The 18,227-nt window shown below is 33.2% G+C and overlaps 1 protein-coding gene and 1 long non-coding RNA gene across 3 annotated transcripts in view; one reads left to right on the forward strand and one right to left on the reverse strand.

The window, feature by feature from the left end:
• Wee1 (Wee1 kinase) overlaps positions 1-18,227 on the forward strand; it is a 101,210-nt gene that overhangs the window by 19,948 nt on the left and 63,035 nt on the right. Inside the window, exons 2-4 of the mRNA XM_090380023.1 lie at positions 3,858-3,939; positions 10,059-10,228; positions 17,698-17,819. Of these exons, the coding sequence (XP_090236149.1) occupies positions 3,858-3,939; positions 10,059-10,228; positions 17,698-17,819 (374 nt within the window). The remainder of the gene's footprint in view (positions 1-3,857; positions 3,940-10,058; positions 10,229-17,697; positions 17,820-18,227) is intronic.
• LOC150082170 (uncharacterized) overlaps positions 1-18,227 on the reverse strand; it is a 162,874-nt gene that overhangs the window by 14,353 nt on the left and 130,294 nt on the right. Inside the window, exon 3 of one of the 2 annotated variants that reach the window (XR_016547309.1) lies at positions 1,288-1,347. The exons of the other annotated variant lie outside the window; for it this stretch is intronic. This is a non-coding gene — a long non-coding RNA (uncharacterized LOC150082170). Of the gene's footprint in view, positions 1-1,287; positions 1,348-18,227 lie in introns of those variants that run through there. 2 annotated transcript variants of the gene reach the window in all.

The raw sequence follows: 18,227 nt of genomic DNA on the forward strand, positions 1-18,227 counted from the left end.
TGGATGCACATGTAATAAATAAAAATTTTAAACAATGTCCTGTCTGTGCTTATGTTATGGGCTATGATTATCAAGTATGAATTAAAAAGGTAGGATCTCATTCAGGCCAATAACATAATTTTAAGAAAATTCTACGAGCATCCAAGCAAAGTACAATCATGTGAATTCCAGAGAGAGATACAAACGAGGAATGTAGCCCTCCTTTTCCTGTTTCTTAACTTTGCAGGTTGTGGAAATTTTTAGGGGCATAACATATTTGATGTCCATTGATACTGTAATGAAATATTTATTTATTCATTACAGCTTCTTGAATTAGAGATATAATTACTTGACTTTTCTTGCTACCCACAGCCATTTACCAGCTGTGGCAGGGTGTTCAGTTAGGGTACCTCTAGGAGATGCAAAATCCATTTGTGGTATCTACTACTTTCCTTGAAGACTTTATTGTATTACAAATAAGCTTTTGCAGTAGTAAGGTTCAATGTAGAATTCTTTATTTCATGAGTATGGCAGTCTGTATTTTTAAAGGATTGGTGTAATTTTCAAATAAACAGTATGTGGTGGACTCATTATTATGGATGCTGTGCTGTTGACAGCACTATTAAGTATTAAGATACATGAAGCAAAAATAGTTTTACTGGTACTGAAGCTTTTTGTATTCACATGTGTATGCTTCTCTGTAGAAGTGTGTTCAGTGTGATTTACATGTGGTGAAATCTGAAAAAGGTGAATAACATGGACAAAAATCCTGCTCCCTCCATCTAAGATTGGCTAATTACAGTCCTAATTGAAGAGGACCAGTTGTTGATAGGATTTGTGCTCAGGTCACTCTCCATATGAGTGGCAGACAAGTGATATATTGCAGTGGTTCTCAAACTTTTATCACTGAAGTCCCACTTGAAACATTGAGCTCTATGGAGTTTTTCCTAACCTTGCAGCACATCAGTGTGCCAGGGCACACTGCTCGCGAATCACTGATGTATTGTGCACATTTGACTGGGTGAGTAGTCCTATTGGTCAGAGGAATTTAGAATAGGTTTCTCTTCCCCTCCCTCTCAAAATGTATATTATTTGAATGAACAGAAATTTTTTTTAAAAACTGATAAAGTAATATAAAATAGTTTACAAATACAGAATATTATCCAGCAAAAATTAACTGTACGGTGCATTTTTTTATTTTATTTTTATCCACCATTTCAGTTGTGGGCCCGTAAAAGAATAAGCAAAATTTTAAAATATCTATTAAGACTGATATTAATGAATTTTAGTATTATAGTTTTGACTTTGAGCTGCAATATTCTTTCAACATCGATGCGTTTTATGCACTGTGAAAAATCTGTGTTGCACCTGTGTAAAGAAGAAAAAGTTAAGATTAATGCTGTGAAATGCACACTACCTTTTATTTCAAAAATATTAAAATATTACAGCCCTACTTGTGTAAATCTGATGTACAGTGTCTACATAAAATTTTGGAGATTGTTAGGTGACATTTTATAATAGCTTAAAAAAAAAAAAGAAAAAAAAAGTGATTTCATAAAGTGGATTAGGCATAATTATTTCTTATTGTAAGACTGGCTGGGGTAGCATACATAGTCACTATTTTATGGAGCATTATATGAGCTGCTATGAACTGGAGTGCAAAAATATTTTTTATTTTTCAAAATAATTAAGCCAGTGGTTTTCAACCTTTTTTAATAACGGCACCCCTAAGTAATTTATTTTATTTTGCAGTACCCCTACTCAATTTTCTGCCTGTTAGATCTCTCTCTCTCTCTCTCTCTCTCTCTCTCTCTCTCTCTCTCTCTCTCTCTCTCTCTCTCTCTGTGTGTGTGTGTGTGTGGATATATATAAAATATTAAAAAACATATATATGATATTTATTATAATAATATAATTATAAAAAGTACAGTTCATAATACAAATTATATATATACAGTATGTAATAATTTTATTCTTTATACAGGGTGTCTCAAAAATATTGGTACAAACGTTTAGAGGAGGTAGGTAACATCTAAAGGAATGTGAATCGCATAGGAACCTATAACCGGAAACATCATGGGAAAGTAGTAGCAGAGGCACAAGAAGCAGAAATGACACCAGACAGTAATTAGTGGCAAACATTTATTTGACATAATATTACACAATAGATTTGAGGGCCCCCCACAGAAAGAAATCAAGGCTCGATAAATCAGGTGAGCGTGGGGGCCAGGCAACGGGTCCATCACAACCAATCCATCAACGCCCAAAACACCTTTTCAAATGGTCACGACCACACCTTCCATAATGGGCAGGTGCCCCGTCATGTTGAAACCAAATGTTGCGTCTCACATTTGCTGGAACGTCAAGTAACCCTGGTAGAACTTGTTCAAGAAAGATCCAATATTTAGCGGAGTTCATTTGGGATGGTAACAGGTATGGGCTAACTAAGCAGTCACCGACCATACCTGCCCACACATTTATTGTGAAGCGATGTTGTGCCGTGTGGGTTGTCGTGAGCCCACACATGACCATTGTGCTGATTGAATAAGCCTTCCCTAGTGAAATAAGCCTCATCCGTGACCAAAACATAGGGTAGAAAATTCAAGTCTTGAACACTTTCTTGGAGAAACCACTGCGCAAAAGCCACACGTGCAGGATGATCTTGGGGGAGCAGTAACTGAACCCTTTGGAGATGAAAGGGGTGTAAGGAATCATCGTAAGGTAGAGGCAACGACATGGGTGCTGGTAGTAGGATTATTCTGGACGGCACTCAACACACTTTCTTCCATGGCGGGAGTTTGCGTTGAACGTGGTCTGCCCGCACTACTCCTGTTACTTCTAAATGATCCATAATCGCACAAATTTTGATGCACACGCGCAAACAAATGGTGGTCCGGTACATGTCTGTCTGGGAAGCGTTCTCCATAAATTCGTTGAGCAGCTCATCCATTGCCCTCCAATAATTCATACACTAGGTGCATGTCTGCCAGCTCACAGTTCGTATATCGATGCATGCTCTTCGTGCGGCGACTACTGCTTGAATGAGTAAACCAGAAACTTTCCCTCTCGCGAACTGATGAACAGCACCATGTACCGACTTACGGTGACGTTTCCGGTTATGGGTTCCTATGCGATTCACATTCCTTTAGATGTTACCTACCTCCCCTAAACGTTTGTACCAATATTTTTGAGACACCCTGTATAGAGGTACTAAGTAAACATCAATTATAGATCACCACAAAATTAAAAAGATACTGTACACCTTTTTATAATGAAATAAACATATGAATTAAAAAATAATAAGTTTAAGTAACTTAAAGCCAAATTATGTGGCACCTTGGTTGAAAACCACTGAATTTGTGATTTTTATTATTATTTTTTTTTTTTTTTCAAATGAATCATGCTGATCTTGAAACAATTTTGTCAAGCCCTGAGTACTACTGTTGTAAGAAGTAGTAGCTCAAGGCAGCCCAGTCAGTTTTAGGTTTATTTTAAACGTTAATTATGTTTATAAATGTCAATGATAGTAAGTCAATTTTTAAACATTTTGGTTTTAATGCACTAATAATAATCTTAACCATCAGTGCTTCCTGGATCATTGTAGTGATAAATTCCTTGAAGGATATGGCTTGATTATGCTGTATTGCTTTAATTTTATTCTGTGCATTTTACTTGTTTTTTTTCTCTTTAACTTTGCATGGAATGAGAAAAAGATATTAGATTATTGTTAGTATTAAACAACAAGAGTATAAAACATCACACGCATGTTTAAATAACAAACTTAAATGGAAGTGTCTTGTTTCATAAAATTTACTCTTACATAAAAGTTCTATTGTCAAGTCAATTCTTTTTTTTTTTTTCCCCTTGTTTAATAATAGACCACTGAACAATGGTTTAGAAGAACTTATGGAAGAAGATGAAGATGAAGTGGAAGATGAGGAGGATATTCTGCCTACAAAGGTATTAGATAACAGTTGCAATTGGGTGAAAATTTATTTCGTATGCATATCAGTATATCTATTTTCTTTTATTTTCAGGATGTACAAGTATTGTTCAAAAAGTTCATATTTTTAATACCAGGGAATTAAACTACTGGTTTAAATTGTATTAAAGTTCACAGTAATCTTAGGATTGTGCAACAAAATTTTATGATTTTTTTCCTAGTATACCTTTCTTTTATGCAGGTATTTGTGTGAAAATGTCTGAAAGACGAGTATCAGGAATGTTGACAGACAGACAAATTTTTTACTGAATAGTTAATGATGTATTTGGAGCTATTTCAGCAAATCCTGAAGACTTCTTATTGTGGTTTATCATCATTGTGGATTTATACATAACATCACCTTGTCCATGGATACCATGTGGCAGAGTATGGTTCAGAAACACTGAATATATCCTGAATAAGCAGCAATGAATACTTGTGAACCAATCTCTATGAATATTAATAGGGGAATCCTTCAGTAAAGTGTCCCACCATTCACCATATTTGTGAATTACTAAAATGATTTTTTTATTTGCAAACAAAGCCAATTTAATGCCAAACCAGCATATCAGTCTGTTTCGTCTTTTTATTTATTAGATGTAGTCGGCAAGTGATATTTTTCAAACCATAATGAAAATAATTTTTGGCCCTGTAAATAATAAACTGGACTTGGAGGGCATTCCTCACCACTCGGTTTCCTGCCATTTTTATGTTTTTAAGCATTCCTCGCACTTGTCTCATACTCATACATTTCTTTTGTATTTGAACTCCTGTTCAAATACAAAAGAAAGAACGTTTTAGTTTCATGCTTTAAGTGCCTTCCTGCTTTCATTACAGCTTTAAACAAGCATTTTTTTTTTTTTTTTTTTTTAACATTATTATTGAATACATTTTGGTATTATTATTATTAAATATCAAGTTCAGAGAGTAGCTTTTTTCTTTCTTTTCATTAAAGTTAATTCAGGAGTACTGACCTCAAAATGAGTAAGAGGGCAGTGTTGAATGTAATGAAAAAGAAAGGTGTGCAGTTACAAAGAAAAATACCCTGGTTAACAGCCAGCAGGTTATTGTGGACCATTTATCTGCTATATGGGGGTAAACTAATAAGTTGGCACTGTTGGAAACAGTGAACAAAAGAAATGGCTGAATCAGAAAAAGTGAAGCAGCTTAAGGGACCAAAACATGAAAAGCTGGAGGATGCATTAGTATTGGACAGGTTAATGCAAGAAATGGAATGATAACTGGTGAAGTAATTAAGGAGCAGGCAAAATTAATGGGAGAATAGATGGGAATCACAGATTTTGTGTATAGCAGTGGTTGGTTGCATTGTTTTAAGCAGTGCCATCAATTGATTCAACAAAACAGATATGGAGAAATCAGTAGAACAATATCATCAAAAAATTTTTATATTTTTAAAAATTACAATCAACAAGACATTTATAACATGGATGAAACAGCTCTCTTTTATAGAATGCAACTAGACAAAACAATATTGAGTGGTACTGCAAAAGGATGTAAAAAAATTAAAGCTAGAGTTACTCTTGCCTTTCCTACAAATGCAGATGGGAGTGAAAAAGGGATTGTTACTGTAATTGGAAGGGCAGCAAAACCTCAGTGCTTTCACAACTTCAACCCATCAATTTACATGAATTATAGACATAATAGCAAAGCATGGATGACTGCAGTAGAATTTTGTGAGTGGCTGCCAAATTTCAACAAGGAAATGAGAATTAAAAACTGCAATATGCTTTTGCTTTTAGATAATGCTCCTTTCCACAAAGCAGTAGATCTTAGTAATATAGCGATTGACTTTCTATCTCCTAATTGCACAGGTTTCCTTTATTAAGTGTTTTATGACCCATTACAGGTGACATCAGTGACATCACTTTCTATCTCCTAATTGCACAGGTTTCCTTTATTAAGTGTTTTATGACCCATTACAGGTGACATCAGGTGAAGAAGATAAGAGAGCATCAACATGAATTGACCTTGAAAGATGCATTGTAAGTGATTAAAAAATTTGCAGCAGAACTTCATCCCATGAAGTTCCACTGCAAACAATAAGTAACTGCTGGAATCACTGGACTTATCAAAAGTTCATTTAGGTGAAATAGATGTCTTCAAAAATTCGTCAGTTCCTTAAAAATAACTCAGATGACAAAGACCTAGTGAAACATGTTATAGCTCTGAACATTTCTGTAAGTAAAATTGAAGACAAAAATAAAATTCAAAATTAAGTATTTTGAAAAAAAAATAATTTTAATATATTTTTATTTATATTGTAAAACCTGTAATGCATAACTCATGTTTTTTCAATATACCAAATAATTATTGGAAATGATCAAATTTTATTTATTGTAATATTATTAACCTTTACTTTGTATATCTGAGTAATCCCTAAATATTTTTCTATCTGCATTATATGTTTTTCTTATACGTGTACTTGACTTTTGGCAGAGTGCATGTTTTGCATATATGCAAATATATGTACCCCATTCTAATCTACAAAAGATACAAATTGAACCCACACAGTTTGAAGACATGGTATGAAGTTTTGACTGCACAATCATTTGTTAACATGCTAATATTGCAAATGGCCAATCTGGAAACCAGAGATGGATTAACAACCCATAGGGTCCTACATGCCACCTTTTTGGATTCATTCACCTAAATAAATGCAACCATATTAAAAATAGGACAGAACTAAATATAAAAAAAAAAGTTAATTAATAACATTATTAATTGTACAAAATTAATAAATACTCTATTTTCTAGAATATCTCTCACATTATCCTTAAAAAGGAACCAAAAATATGAGAGTGCAACTTATTTATTTGTGAAATTAATATGAAGCTTGAGATAACACCTAAAGTCAGACTGAATAAAAATACTGTTTTTATTAACATAAGTGTTTTCACTAGTAGTTTTTATTAGTTTCTGCATTCTCATTCATCTGTCTGGTCATAGCCTAAGAGAAATGTTTTGTTTGTTACTGATTTATTATGATAGGCCATATGATAGTTTACTGAGAAATAATTTGTACAGTTTAATTCTTGAAGTCAGTTTCATACTCATATTTTATTAATGTTACATTTACCTAATGTTATTTGACATTCAGATGAATTATATAAAATGTAATTTACTTCTTGATAAATTGCATCTCCTGGCAAATTGATTTATGGCCCACCCTATCTACTGAAATGTACTGAAACATTACTTTGAATATTGCACTGTACAAAAAGTTAGATACTTGCTTTTAGTTGGGTGATTTCTAGTTTCCTAGCAATGTGCACAATTCATTCGAATATTAGGATAGCGTGATTTTTGGCAGAATTGAAACATAGATGACAATGCTGATATTATCTACAAACTGAGTGGAAATGAAAGGTAATGGGTCATGTTCATTTGTCACTTTTCTTTACCTATGATAAAAAAATGTTGAATTTTGGAGGTTTGACTGTATAAAGTAAATTCCAATTTACTATACAGTGTATGTATAGTAAATTGTCTATCTGTAACATGTCTAATAATATGTCTGTCTGTAACATGAGGGGTACTTGAAAGTTTTTGACTTACTGTGGATGCCACATATTGTGATCACTTCAGGACTCAGCTTAATTAATAACAATAACTGAAAAACAAGAATTCAACTGTTCAGGAATGTATACGTAAAGAGGTGAAAGCAGACAGAAAGAAAACATTAATATCAGGCAGCATAAAATGCTTTAATTTGACTGTCCACTTTGAAGAAAGTCATCAGTAAAAATGAAACTCAGTGTTTCTGTACATCTGTACAAACTGATAAAAAAAATATTAAAATCAAAAATTAGAAAAGGGTTAATGCTTTACTATAAAACAGTCCAATTGGCAAGCGTACAGATACAGTACTTTTGTTCACAGAGTATCGACATCAACAGCCATTCAAACTGTACAAAGCAACTGCAGTAACTAGACACACAGAATTTCAGAGTTCAAGAGCAAATCATGATTGTACATGATCATTTCCACTGCACATGTGTAAACTGCAATAAGGCAAAGAAATTATAACATATAATCCATAGCACTGATTGCAATAAACACCATTTTTTTTCCTATATATTAGTATACATCTGATCAAGACTTCATAAAAGTGATAACATTATACGAACGGCAATATTATCTATGATCAATACAAGCAGTATGCACAGTATTTAAAATAAACATACTATTAAAGTCAAATGTGAAACCAAATTTTTAAATTACTATCCTAAATATTATTATTTAGGTTTAATTTCAATTGTCTACTGAAATCAGTAATTCTACAAAAAAAAAACTGCAGAATTATTATTATTATTTTTTTAAATTTTATTTTGTTGAAAGAACTGAGAAACAGGAAAAAACCCAAAAGAGTATGAAGGAGACATTACATGTGTATCCATCACATGTATCATCAAGAAATGAGTTACTGAATTCTAAAGGGTGGCACCAAAGATGAATCTGAGTCTGGATGACCAGTGAATGTGTTAAGTGCAGAATATATTTCTGTTATTCATGACCTGATTTTGAAAGATTGTGGGATTGGATTGTAATATATAGCAAAGACACCAAACATATCCTGTGAATAAGTCCATATTTTCCACAAAGAACATTAGCATTAGCAAAGGCACATGATGCAAGAAAGCAAGTTTTTTTTATAGCATTAGCTAAAAAAAAAAAAAAAAAACCCTTATTCACCCATCCACTCGCTCCAAATGTTTGTCAAGTTCTGCCTTGAATCTATTTAAGCTATCAACTTCTATAACGACAGATGGAAGTTTGTTCCAGCAATCAACCACCCGCTGGCTAAAGGCAAACTTCCACACATCTATCCTACAACCGTCTTTCCACAGTTTGAATTTATGCCCTCTCAGGTGATTATTCTGAGCAAGAGGAAGAATTCCATCCGCATTGAGCATGTTCAAACCATTCAAGGCTTTATACACCTCAATCAGGTCACCTCACAAGTGCCTAGTCTCCAGACACTGTAATTTGCAAAACTTAAGCCTTTCTTCGTAAGAGCAACCCTTTGTTCCGTTCACTAACCTTGTTGCCCTTCTCTGTACTAGTTCCAGCAGCTCTACATTATTCTTAAAATGAGGCCTCCAGACCTGTATACAGTACTCAGTGTGGCTTGACCATTGCCTTATACAAGGGGATAATCACCTCCTTATCCCTGCTAGAAAAATTCCTGTATATCATTGACAAGACACTTTGCAGACCGTCTGCACTGCTCAGAAACTTCATATCTGCCTGCACAATTACCCCAGGTCCTTTTCATTCTCTACCACTGTCAGTGTGGTATCACAGAGTTGATACGTTACTGTGGGAGTACTGCTTCCATATGTAGTACTTTACATTTGTCAATGTTAAACTTCATTTGCCACCTCTCAGCCCATCTGCTCAACTTTTCTAGATCCTGTTTTAGTATCATTAACAACCCTGCCAACCTTTGTATCGTCTGCAAACTTGGACATTAAGCCTGATATCATTTATAAATACAGAAAACAATGGACCCAACGCTGAACCCTGAGGGACTCCACTAATAACATTAGTCCACGAAGAGCAGTGTCCATTGATTACCACTCTGTCTTCTCCTACTCAACCATCCCTTTATCCATAGCAGCAATTTGCCTCCAATGCCACACGGCTCCAATTTGTGCAGTAGTCTTCCATGTGCAACTGTATCAAAGGCTTTTCTAAGATCAAAATATATGATATCAAAGCTATTCTTTGCATCCAGTTCCTTTGTGACTACATCATAGTATTTAAACAAATAGGGTTGTCTTGAGAAACATGCAGGGTTTATTTGTTTTTAGATTTTATTTGTGCATTTTTTAATTTACAAATATATGATACCTTTTAAAATTGTCATGGTTAAGGATGTAGGCTATGTAGTTATGAATAATCTATTCATTAAATGTTTTACTACTTTTATAATTTTTCTTATTTTTAAAATTTTATTATTGTAATTTCTAGGCTCATAGTATAAACCTATATGTTAATATTGAAATATTTTCTATAACATTTTAATACCTAGTTTGATATATTCATTCATAATTTTTTCTTTCTTTTTTGTTAGCGTATTCATTTACGCGACAGTAACATAAGTCGTTACAAGGAAGAGTTCCATGAACTTTGTCAGATAGGCTCTGGTGAATTTGGAAGTGTTTACAAGTGTGTAAATAGGCTTGATGGCTGTGTATATGCATTAAAAAAATCATTGAAACCATTAAAAGGAACATCAGATGAGTAAGTTGCTTTAAAGAATTCTGTGTAAAAAATAAAAAAAAATTAATTTCATAATGCACTTGTTTTTTAATAAACTTTTATGTAGAGATTTGATATGAATCGAACAGAAATTTATCAAGGTTCAAGAACCTATAGAAAAATTCATTTGTCTATGTTTTTCCTGTATTATTTATTTATTTTTTTTGGTCTTTATTTTTTTAATTTCTATCTTTTTAAAATTTTTTAGACCTTTCTGCTGCTTCTCAATTTCATCAAAGTTGCATTTTTTTGTTCTGAATGTTATCAAATTGATGGAAGATTACTTGAATTACTTTTTTTTTTTTTTTTAATTTACTAAAATTACCAAAAATTATCAGTTAATTTTTTAGATGTTTTAATAGAGGAAACAATGAAAATTATTAATACATGTATGGGAGGCATTTATCACCAGAATTTTATTTATTTATTCCCCCCTAAGTTTAGTATCTGTTTGATAATTTGTGTGCCACCTCTCCATGTATATTAGTACAGGTGACTTTATTTTTCATTGCTATAAGATTGGACAGTTATGTGAACGTCAAGGAAAACATAGGTTTAAGTATTATATAAGGAGCTAAAGGATCTTATAAACTGTATTTTAGTCTAAACAAACTGAGCTTTATCTCTTTTACATTAAATTAAAACTGCAAAAAAAATAAGGAAACTTTTTAAACAGAGTGGAACATACCAGAATTTTAGGGGTTGATGATTTCCTTGACACTTATTACCTTATATACAAGGTGTGGCTATTAAATAATAAAACTGCATACATAGCAACTATGCACCAAGTGCCACCTCTGAAACAAAGGCACATAAGTTGACTTTGAACTTTTCCCTTGTTTGCTAAGTAATGTTTCAACATGCTCATTGCTTTGCAGTGAAACAGGTTTTCATGACCTTGTGCTTTTTGCAGTTTGGCAGAAAAATGACAGACAAAAGAATCAAACAATAATTAAACAAAACTAAAGAAAACATTAACTGAAAGTTGTTACATCAAGTTTTTGGGGAAGATACTAAGTCAAGAACTTGCATAAAAGATTTTCAGAAAGAGTATGGAAGACTATGAATGACCAGGCCATCAGGTATCCATGAAAACTGATGAAAATGTGGATCGTGTAAGAACATTGATTAGAAGTGTTCTTTGTTTAAGCATTAGAATGATTGCATCAGAGCTCTGTATGGACAAAAAAAAAGACAAATTTTAACTGAAAATTCAGGTACGAGAAAAGTGTGTACCAAAATGGTGCCAAAAATTTTGAATGATGATCAAAGGATGAGAAAACTCCAAGTGTGCAAAGATCTTTTGAAAAAAACTGAAGATCCAGACTTTGAGTACCATAATTACTTGGAATGAAAGTTAGCTGTTCCATCACGACCCAGAAACTAAAAGACAGTCAATGCAGTGGAAGACAAAACAATTCCCTACACCAAAAAAAGCAAGAATGTAAAAAATGAAAACCATGCTTCTTGTTTTCTTTAATATTAAAGGAATCATTATGGATGAATACATCCCACCAAATCAGACTTCATCAAATGTACTACATCAAAGTTCTGACAAGGCTGTGTGAAAAAAGCAAGCTTATAAAGAATCAGCCAAAAAAAACTTTCCACATCACATGTCCATCCCCTCCAATTGTGGAAGGATGACTGGATGCCCCAGCTCTCTGTTCACTAGTTTCTGGCCAAAAATATCTGTGTGTGAACATGCACCCTACTCTCCAGATGTGGTCCCTTGTGACTTTTTTCTCTTCCGTAAACTGAAGAGTGTACTGAAGGGAACCCATTTTCAGTCCAATGAAGACCGAGTGGTCAGGAGCACGAGTGCAGTAGCACACGCCCTTTGAGTGGACCGGGATTCAAGCTTGTGACTGTTAAATATGATTAACATTTGTATTGATTGATTTATTGTACACTCGACTGACCTGGCGGCCATGCTGGAGAATAAACAAGAACATTCAGAAAAAAAAAAATAACTGAAGTGTTAAAAGGGCTTACAGAAGATGATTTCAGAAAACCTCAAGGAAATTATTGTGAGGGGATTAACTTGTATGGTACGAATTATTTCATTATTTTATTGCAACAGTCTCGTTATTTAGTAGCTGCACCTCATATATAGCATGTATATAATCTTACAGCCCTCCTTGCAAGAACTGTATCACTATTTTAACTACTTTTCATATTTTTTTTATGAGTGGTTTCTTCTTTTTACCAGTAAGCGCCATTCATATTTTAATCATCTGACTGAACCCTATACTCACAGATTTAGTCAGCTCTTTAGCTTTTTAAAAAAATTTGAACTTCAAATATATTTAAAATGGAACTATTATTTTTTTATTTTATTCTATAATCTAGAATAAAATTATTGCAGTTTTCCTTGCCTTTCTTTTATAAGATCTGGTTTTGACATTTCATAGCCTTTGTTGCTGAAGCACCAGTAATACAAAATCAGGCATAGTCTGTAGTTTGAAACAAAAGTTTTTGCATGATAATTATTTTAATGTTTTTGAGCCTGCTACTACAGCTGTTGTGGATTTTTTTTTTTTTTTTTCCCAAATTAAAAACTGCCCATAACATTTTTAGACATTAGCTTTACAGAATTCTCAACAACATACATTTGATCTACAGAAAATCTATGGACAAGTTTAACAATCACTGCAGATGTTGCTTCTAAATTCTCTCAAAACTGAAGTTTTCATAATGTTCATTCATAATCTACACAGACCATCGTCCAGAACTGGAACTTTTTTTCATATTACTTATGTAGCCATCAATGCAAGAGCATTACAGGTGCTGCCCACAAGTTCAATCATCCTTTCCAAGTGTGGATAATCACAACAGTGGCCAGAAAAGGTTCGTGTCTATTTTTCAGGATCTGGAACAATCAGTCAAATGGCCAAAGACGTGTATCATTAAGCCCTGTAGAATACAATTTCAAGATCTGCTATGACTGTGGACCTACCTACACTCAGTAGGAGGGTGGATAAGCACATAAATGATGTGCAGTGTGACAGAGTCAATAACTTAGGAACTGTATTCCATTCCATTGTGTGGGAATATCTCAGGTGACATTCAAAGAAACATTTTTATCAGATGTCATATTTGTAATGCCACAAGCAGAAAACCCAGAATAAACTTGGATAAAGCAGAATTTTAATTTATTTAGAGGTTACAATCTTGACCTTAACAATCAACAAAAACTAAAGAACCCAACAGAGAAAACAGGTCCATCCATCCCACAGATCTTAAAACCATAGTCAAGCTTCAAGAGGGACCAAAACTTCAATGAGGACCAAAAAGAGCACCATCAAGCATCAAAAAGATACACTTCCTTAGATGTACTGCAGCCAGACACATGCATAATGTCACTGGATGAATCATCTTGAAGAATAGTCTCAGTAACAAAATGATTTCCTGTTAATCTAGTTTCCAGAAACTAAGATTTTCTTCAGTCCCTTCTGACGAGTATTTGGTAGGACATCAAAAGGATCAGAGTGGCATAACGACAGGTATGCATTGTCTTGGTTTCACATTGTGTAGTTAAAATCAAATATAAAAATAACTGAAATGTATGTCTAAATTTCCGAGTGTCATAATGTATACCATTTTCATTGACAAAAATATGCAATTCTGAGTTACCCAAATTAATTTATAATTTGGGTAACTCAGAATTTTAGTTCATCTGCAAAATATTTGCAGATAAACTAAATCATCTGCAAATATTTTGTAAGACAGATTAATAATCTATATAAACTTCTCAGTGTTCTTTAAATTATATGAACTTAGGTTATTTGTAAAGAAATCTAGAGTGAAAAACCAAAATCAATTGCTAATCATAAGTTATATCCCTACAAATAAAAAAAAAAGGGGGGGGGAACTATTCATGTCATAACTTGAACTAAGTCATGATATAAAAGATTAATTAGTCCTTTTTTTTTTTTTTTTTGCTTTAATGTAGGATTAGGTACAGAATTCAGAAATGCGAATTCAGAAATGCAGTCAATTTTATAATTTTGTTTAGATAATGGGAACCATACCTTCTTATTTTATGAAAAATAAATTAAATTTTAAATATCATGTGGACTTGTATTTTCTCGCATAAAAATCTTAATCAAAATAGTGTAGTTAAGTATATGTGACTTCAACCAATATTTATGCTTTGAACTTTACAGGATATCATATTCATGAAAGTTGACATACTTGAATTGTACAGTTTCTCTTAAAAGACAATCTTTAAATTCTTTCAGTAAATATTAAATATACAAGAAATTTCATAAGATTGAAGTTAATTTAGAGCTTGTTTAATTAATTGTAATTAAACATTAACGATCTTTTTAATAGAAGAAAATGCGGACTTGAGTGAAAAGTCAAAATTATCGTGTGTGTGGCATTTTTTTTTTTTTTTTATGAAAACCCCAAATACAAGGGTATTAGAAACTTATATTACTTAGTACTGTTTGTGGGTTGAAGGTTGAGAAGATGAAAAAGATACTTGTTGACATTAGACTTGAATTTCTGTAGATTGTAATTTTCAGGAAATACTTATGAAGGAAAGGTTGTTGCAGAAAACGGAAGTTGAAAGGAATAAATGAGGAAAAAGAAAAGTTGGTTCTGTAAGCTTGAAGTTGGACAGCAAAAGGATTTTGACTGGTCGTGGCACATGTTCAGACTGCTTTGGATTAGAGAGCAGGAATTATAGAAGGCAATTCAGAACAGTGCTCATGGAACTATATATAGAAAAGGCATACAACAGAAACAGTCTGTGAGCATTTGGGCAGAGATGAGTCGTTAATTGGCGAATACAAAGCATATTACCGTATGCTTCGTATATGGTAAGTGCCACTTCTGCATTACAAGTTTTCTATCCAAATCTGATCCATGTTACTTGCTTAGCCCATGGCTTATATAGGGTGGCAGAAGCAATTCAGGAGACTTTTGGTGAAAGTAATAAATTTATTCTAGTATAAAAAAAAGATTTTGTCAAAAGCACCTTTGAGAATAGCAACTTATAGAAAAATGCTACTTACTCTTCCTCTCCCACTTGATCCTGTTCTCACAAAACGGGGAACATGGTTAGACGCACCATCATTTTATGCTAAAAATTTTGATTCTGTAAAAGAATTTGTTGATTTCTCAGGTAGTACACATTCAGTGGCTATTGATAGCACTGAGGCAATGCTTTCTGATTCTTTGGCTAGAAAATATTTATTATTCAGCTGGTTATCTAGTTGTACAACCGAACTGGAAACATGGGCTTTCTTTGAGCAGCGCAGTTGGAGAAATGGAAAAGGTCAAATTGCAAATTTCAACTGTGCCTGGAGGCATAGGAGAAGAAATAAGAAGAAAATACAATAATGAACTTTTAACCAAACTATTTCACACTTTAAGGAAAATGGATGAAATTATAAATGGAAAAGGAAATGAACTTCCATTTCAAATAGAGGCTTCAAAAGATCACGATTTTAAATACAGCCCAGTCACTTTCGTAGAAGTAGAGGTCACTGTCTGTGTATAAAATGATCTTAGATGATAAACTTCACAAATTTACAGCGAACCACTTTGAGAAATATATTACTGTGTATTGTAACAAAAATTATACCAGGTGTGAGTTTGAAAGGGAAAACATCTTTAAAAAGATGTTAAAACTTTTCATAAATGGTTTTATTACTTTAACATATTGAATACAAAGAAATTATAGGTCAATTAAATGTAATAACTCAATAATAAATGTAAAAATTGTAGTGCTTATTATTAGCATTTTGGCGCATATTTGACCTGTTTTTAAGTGCATATAATCAGTTTGTTATACACAATATTTGGGTTGGGGGGCACCAACGGTGATGGCCTGGCTTGGAGCAGAGTAGTGCAAAAACCTTGAGAGACATTATAGCCACAGAAGCTGATGCACCAATAACAAAAAAAAAAAAAAAAAAAAAACACCACTGGTGATTTCCCACAACTGCACAAGTCTGTTATACACAGTGGTCACTATGGTAGTACAAATCAGTCCTGGAGTTTCCATTCACTATTTTCTTCCATTCTATCCTAGTAGATTTTTAGCTCTAGCTAGAGTAAAGTGGCTTACTCTGGTCACATAAGCCATCTTTTGCCGCTGCTTGTTTGATATCATCAATTCACATTTGATGGTCTTCCAAGATCAGGTAGATCCAAATCCCTATGGACTACCTTTGTACCTTTTTGTAATAATTATTTCCAACAACGAGGAAAACATTCTCTTTTGAATGTTAATATTCAACAAATACGTGATACTTGTGTGCAAAATTATCCCCACATCACTAAAATGTATATTGTTGGTATAAAGGCTGAAGATAAAGTGCCTGCAGCAGTCCTGATAGTACTGTTTCTGTATCACTTCCAGCTGAATATAAAAGTCATACTGCATAAATTATATGCCATAAAGTTTGCTCTTGAAAATATTTTCAATCTGACAGTTCAGCAAAATATAATGTATAGTGACTGCCTCATAGGGTGCTCTTAGCCCTGCAAAACACCATCTCATTTAGTCATCCTGTACTAAAGAATATAAGTTCTCAGTGGATGTGTCTCCACAAGTTCCAGCAGGTAGTCTTCTCTGTTTGATCGAATTATCTGGCAAGAGCCATAATTAGATATACATGTCTTACCTTTTTCTGCTTACAGGAGATGATTTTCCTTAGTATACACACTACCACACCCTCCTTACAGAAAAGCATATACTCACTGAATGTGTCTTATATAAAAATGCTGGTCTGACCACCCTCATTTCTCTCTAATCTGCAAAAACTTTTATTACTGTGCAGTGTCATTGGAAATGAAGTCCATCACTCAGAATTTTTTGCTTTTTAAAAACAAGTAAAATTGTATAACTGCTTCTGAATCTTTTGTGTTTGTTCCATGAGGAGTTACCATATTTAACATATTAATCTTGATCATATTGATAGGCACGGTATGGTCTAAGTAGCCCTTCTGTCAGAAACCGACAGAACAGTAATAATAACTTTATTCTTGGTTTGTTTCTTGAACCATTACCATTTTAATTCAAATTCATTAATTCAAATATTGCTGATTTCCCTTCTCCCATCCTTTCTTCATGCCTATACCATATTAAATTTGACTCACTTGTCATCAATTGGATGTTTGTTATCCTATGACTTTTTTATTTGTAATTTTATCATTTGTAAACAATCTCTTGCTTGAATTTAAATACTGTTTGAATTAAATACTCTTTATTGTTGTATAAGGAGTTGCATAATTCATAACATGGCTATAAAATTACAGATAATACAGTTAATACAAAAAATTACAAAAACAAAATCAGTAATCTAAAAATACCTGCAATGAATTAATTGTTTACTGATCATACTTGGAAATTTCAGTTTCCAAGTCTTATATAACAGGGTAAATATACAGTAACGGTTTCTGATCCACCCTTGTCCTCTCATCTGTTCTTTTAGGCGAACAGCTCTGAATGAAGTATATGCACATGCAGTTCTAGGAAAACACCCTCATGTTGTAAGATATTATTCAGCATGGGCTGAAGATGATCACATGCTAATACAGAATGAATTTTGTAATGGTAAGTATTATTTATAAAATAGTTCCTTTCTTGACTTTAAATATTCTTTATTGTTGTACAAAGAGACCTGTACATAATTCCTGCATTGGCCATATTACCAGGGCTGCTAATGGCATTGTCAACCTTAATAATTCTAAGGTGCAAGTGCATAATAAAAAAAAAAAAAAAAAAAAGAGAGATAAATAGGTGTTAATACATAATTAAGTGGAGAGCTACAAAGAGAAGGATAGTAAATAAATACATATGCAGATACAGAGTAATAATTGCACATATAAAGCAGATAAAATATTGTCTATGTTCCACCTTTTTGGGTTTGAACAGGGCAAAGTTAGCAAACTTGAGGAGCGTGTTCATAGAAAATAGTTGCCATGGTGATAGTGGAAGTCACCATGGAGGCAGGATACATCA

Source organism: Mastigoproctus giganteus, chromosome 8 (genome assembly GCF_048544385.1).
Source record: "Mastigoproctus giganteus isolate SK-2022 chromosome 8, ASM4854438v1, whole genome shotgun sequence".
Lineage (NCBI taxonomy): Eukaryota > Metazoa > Arthropoda > Arachnida > Uropygi > Thelyphonidae > Mastigoproctus > Mastigoproctus giganteus.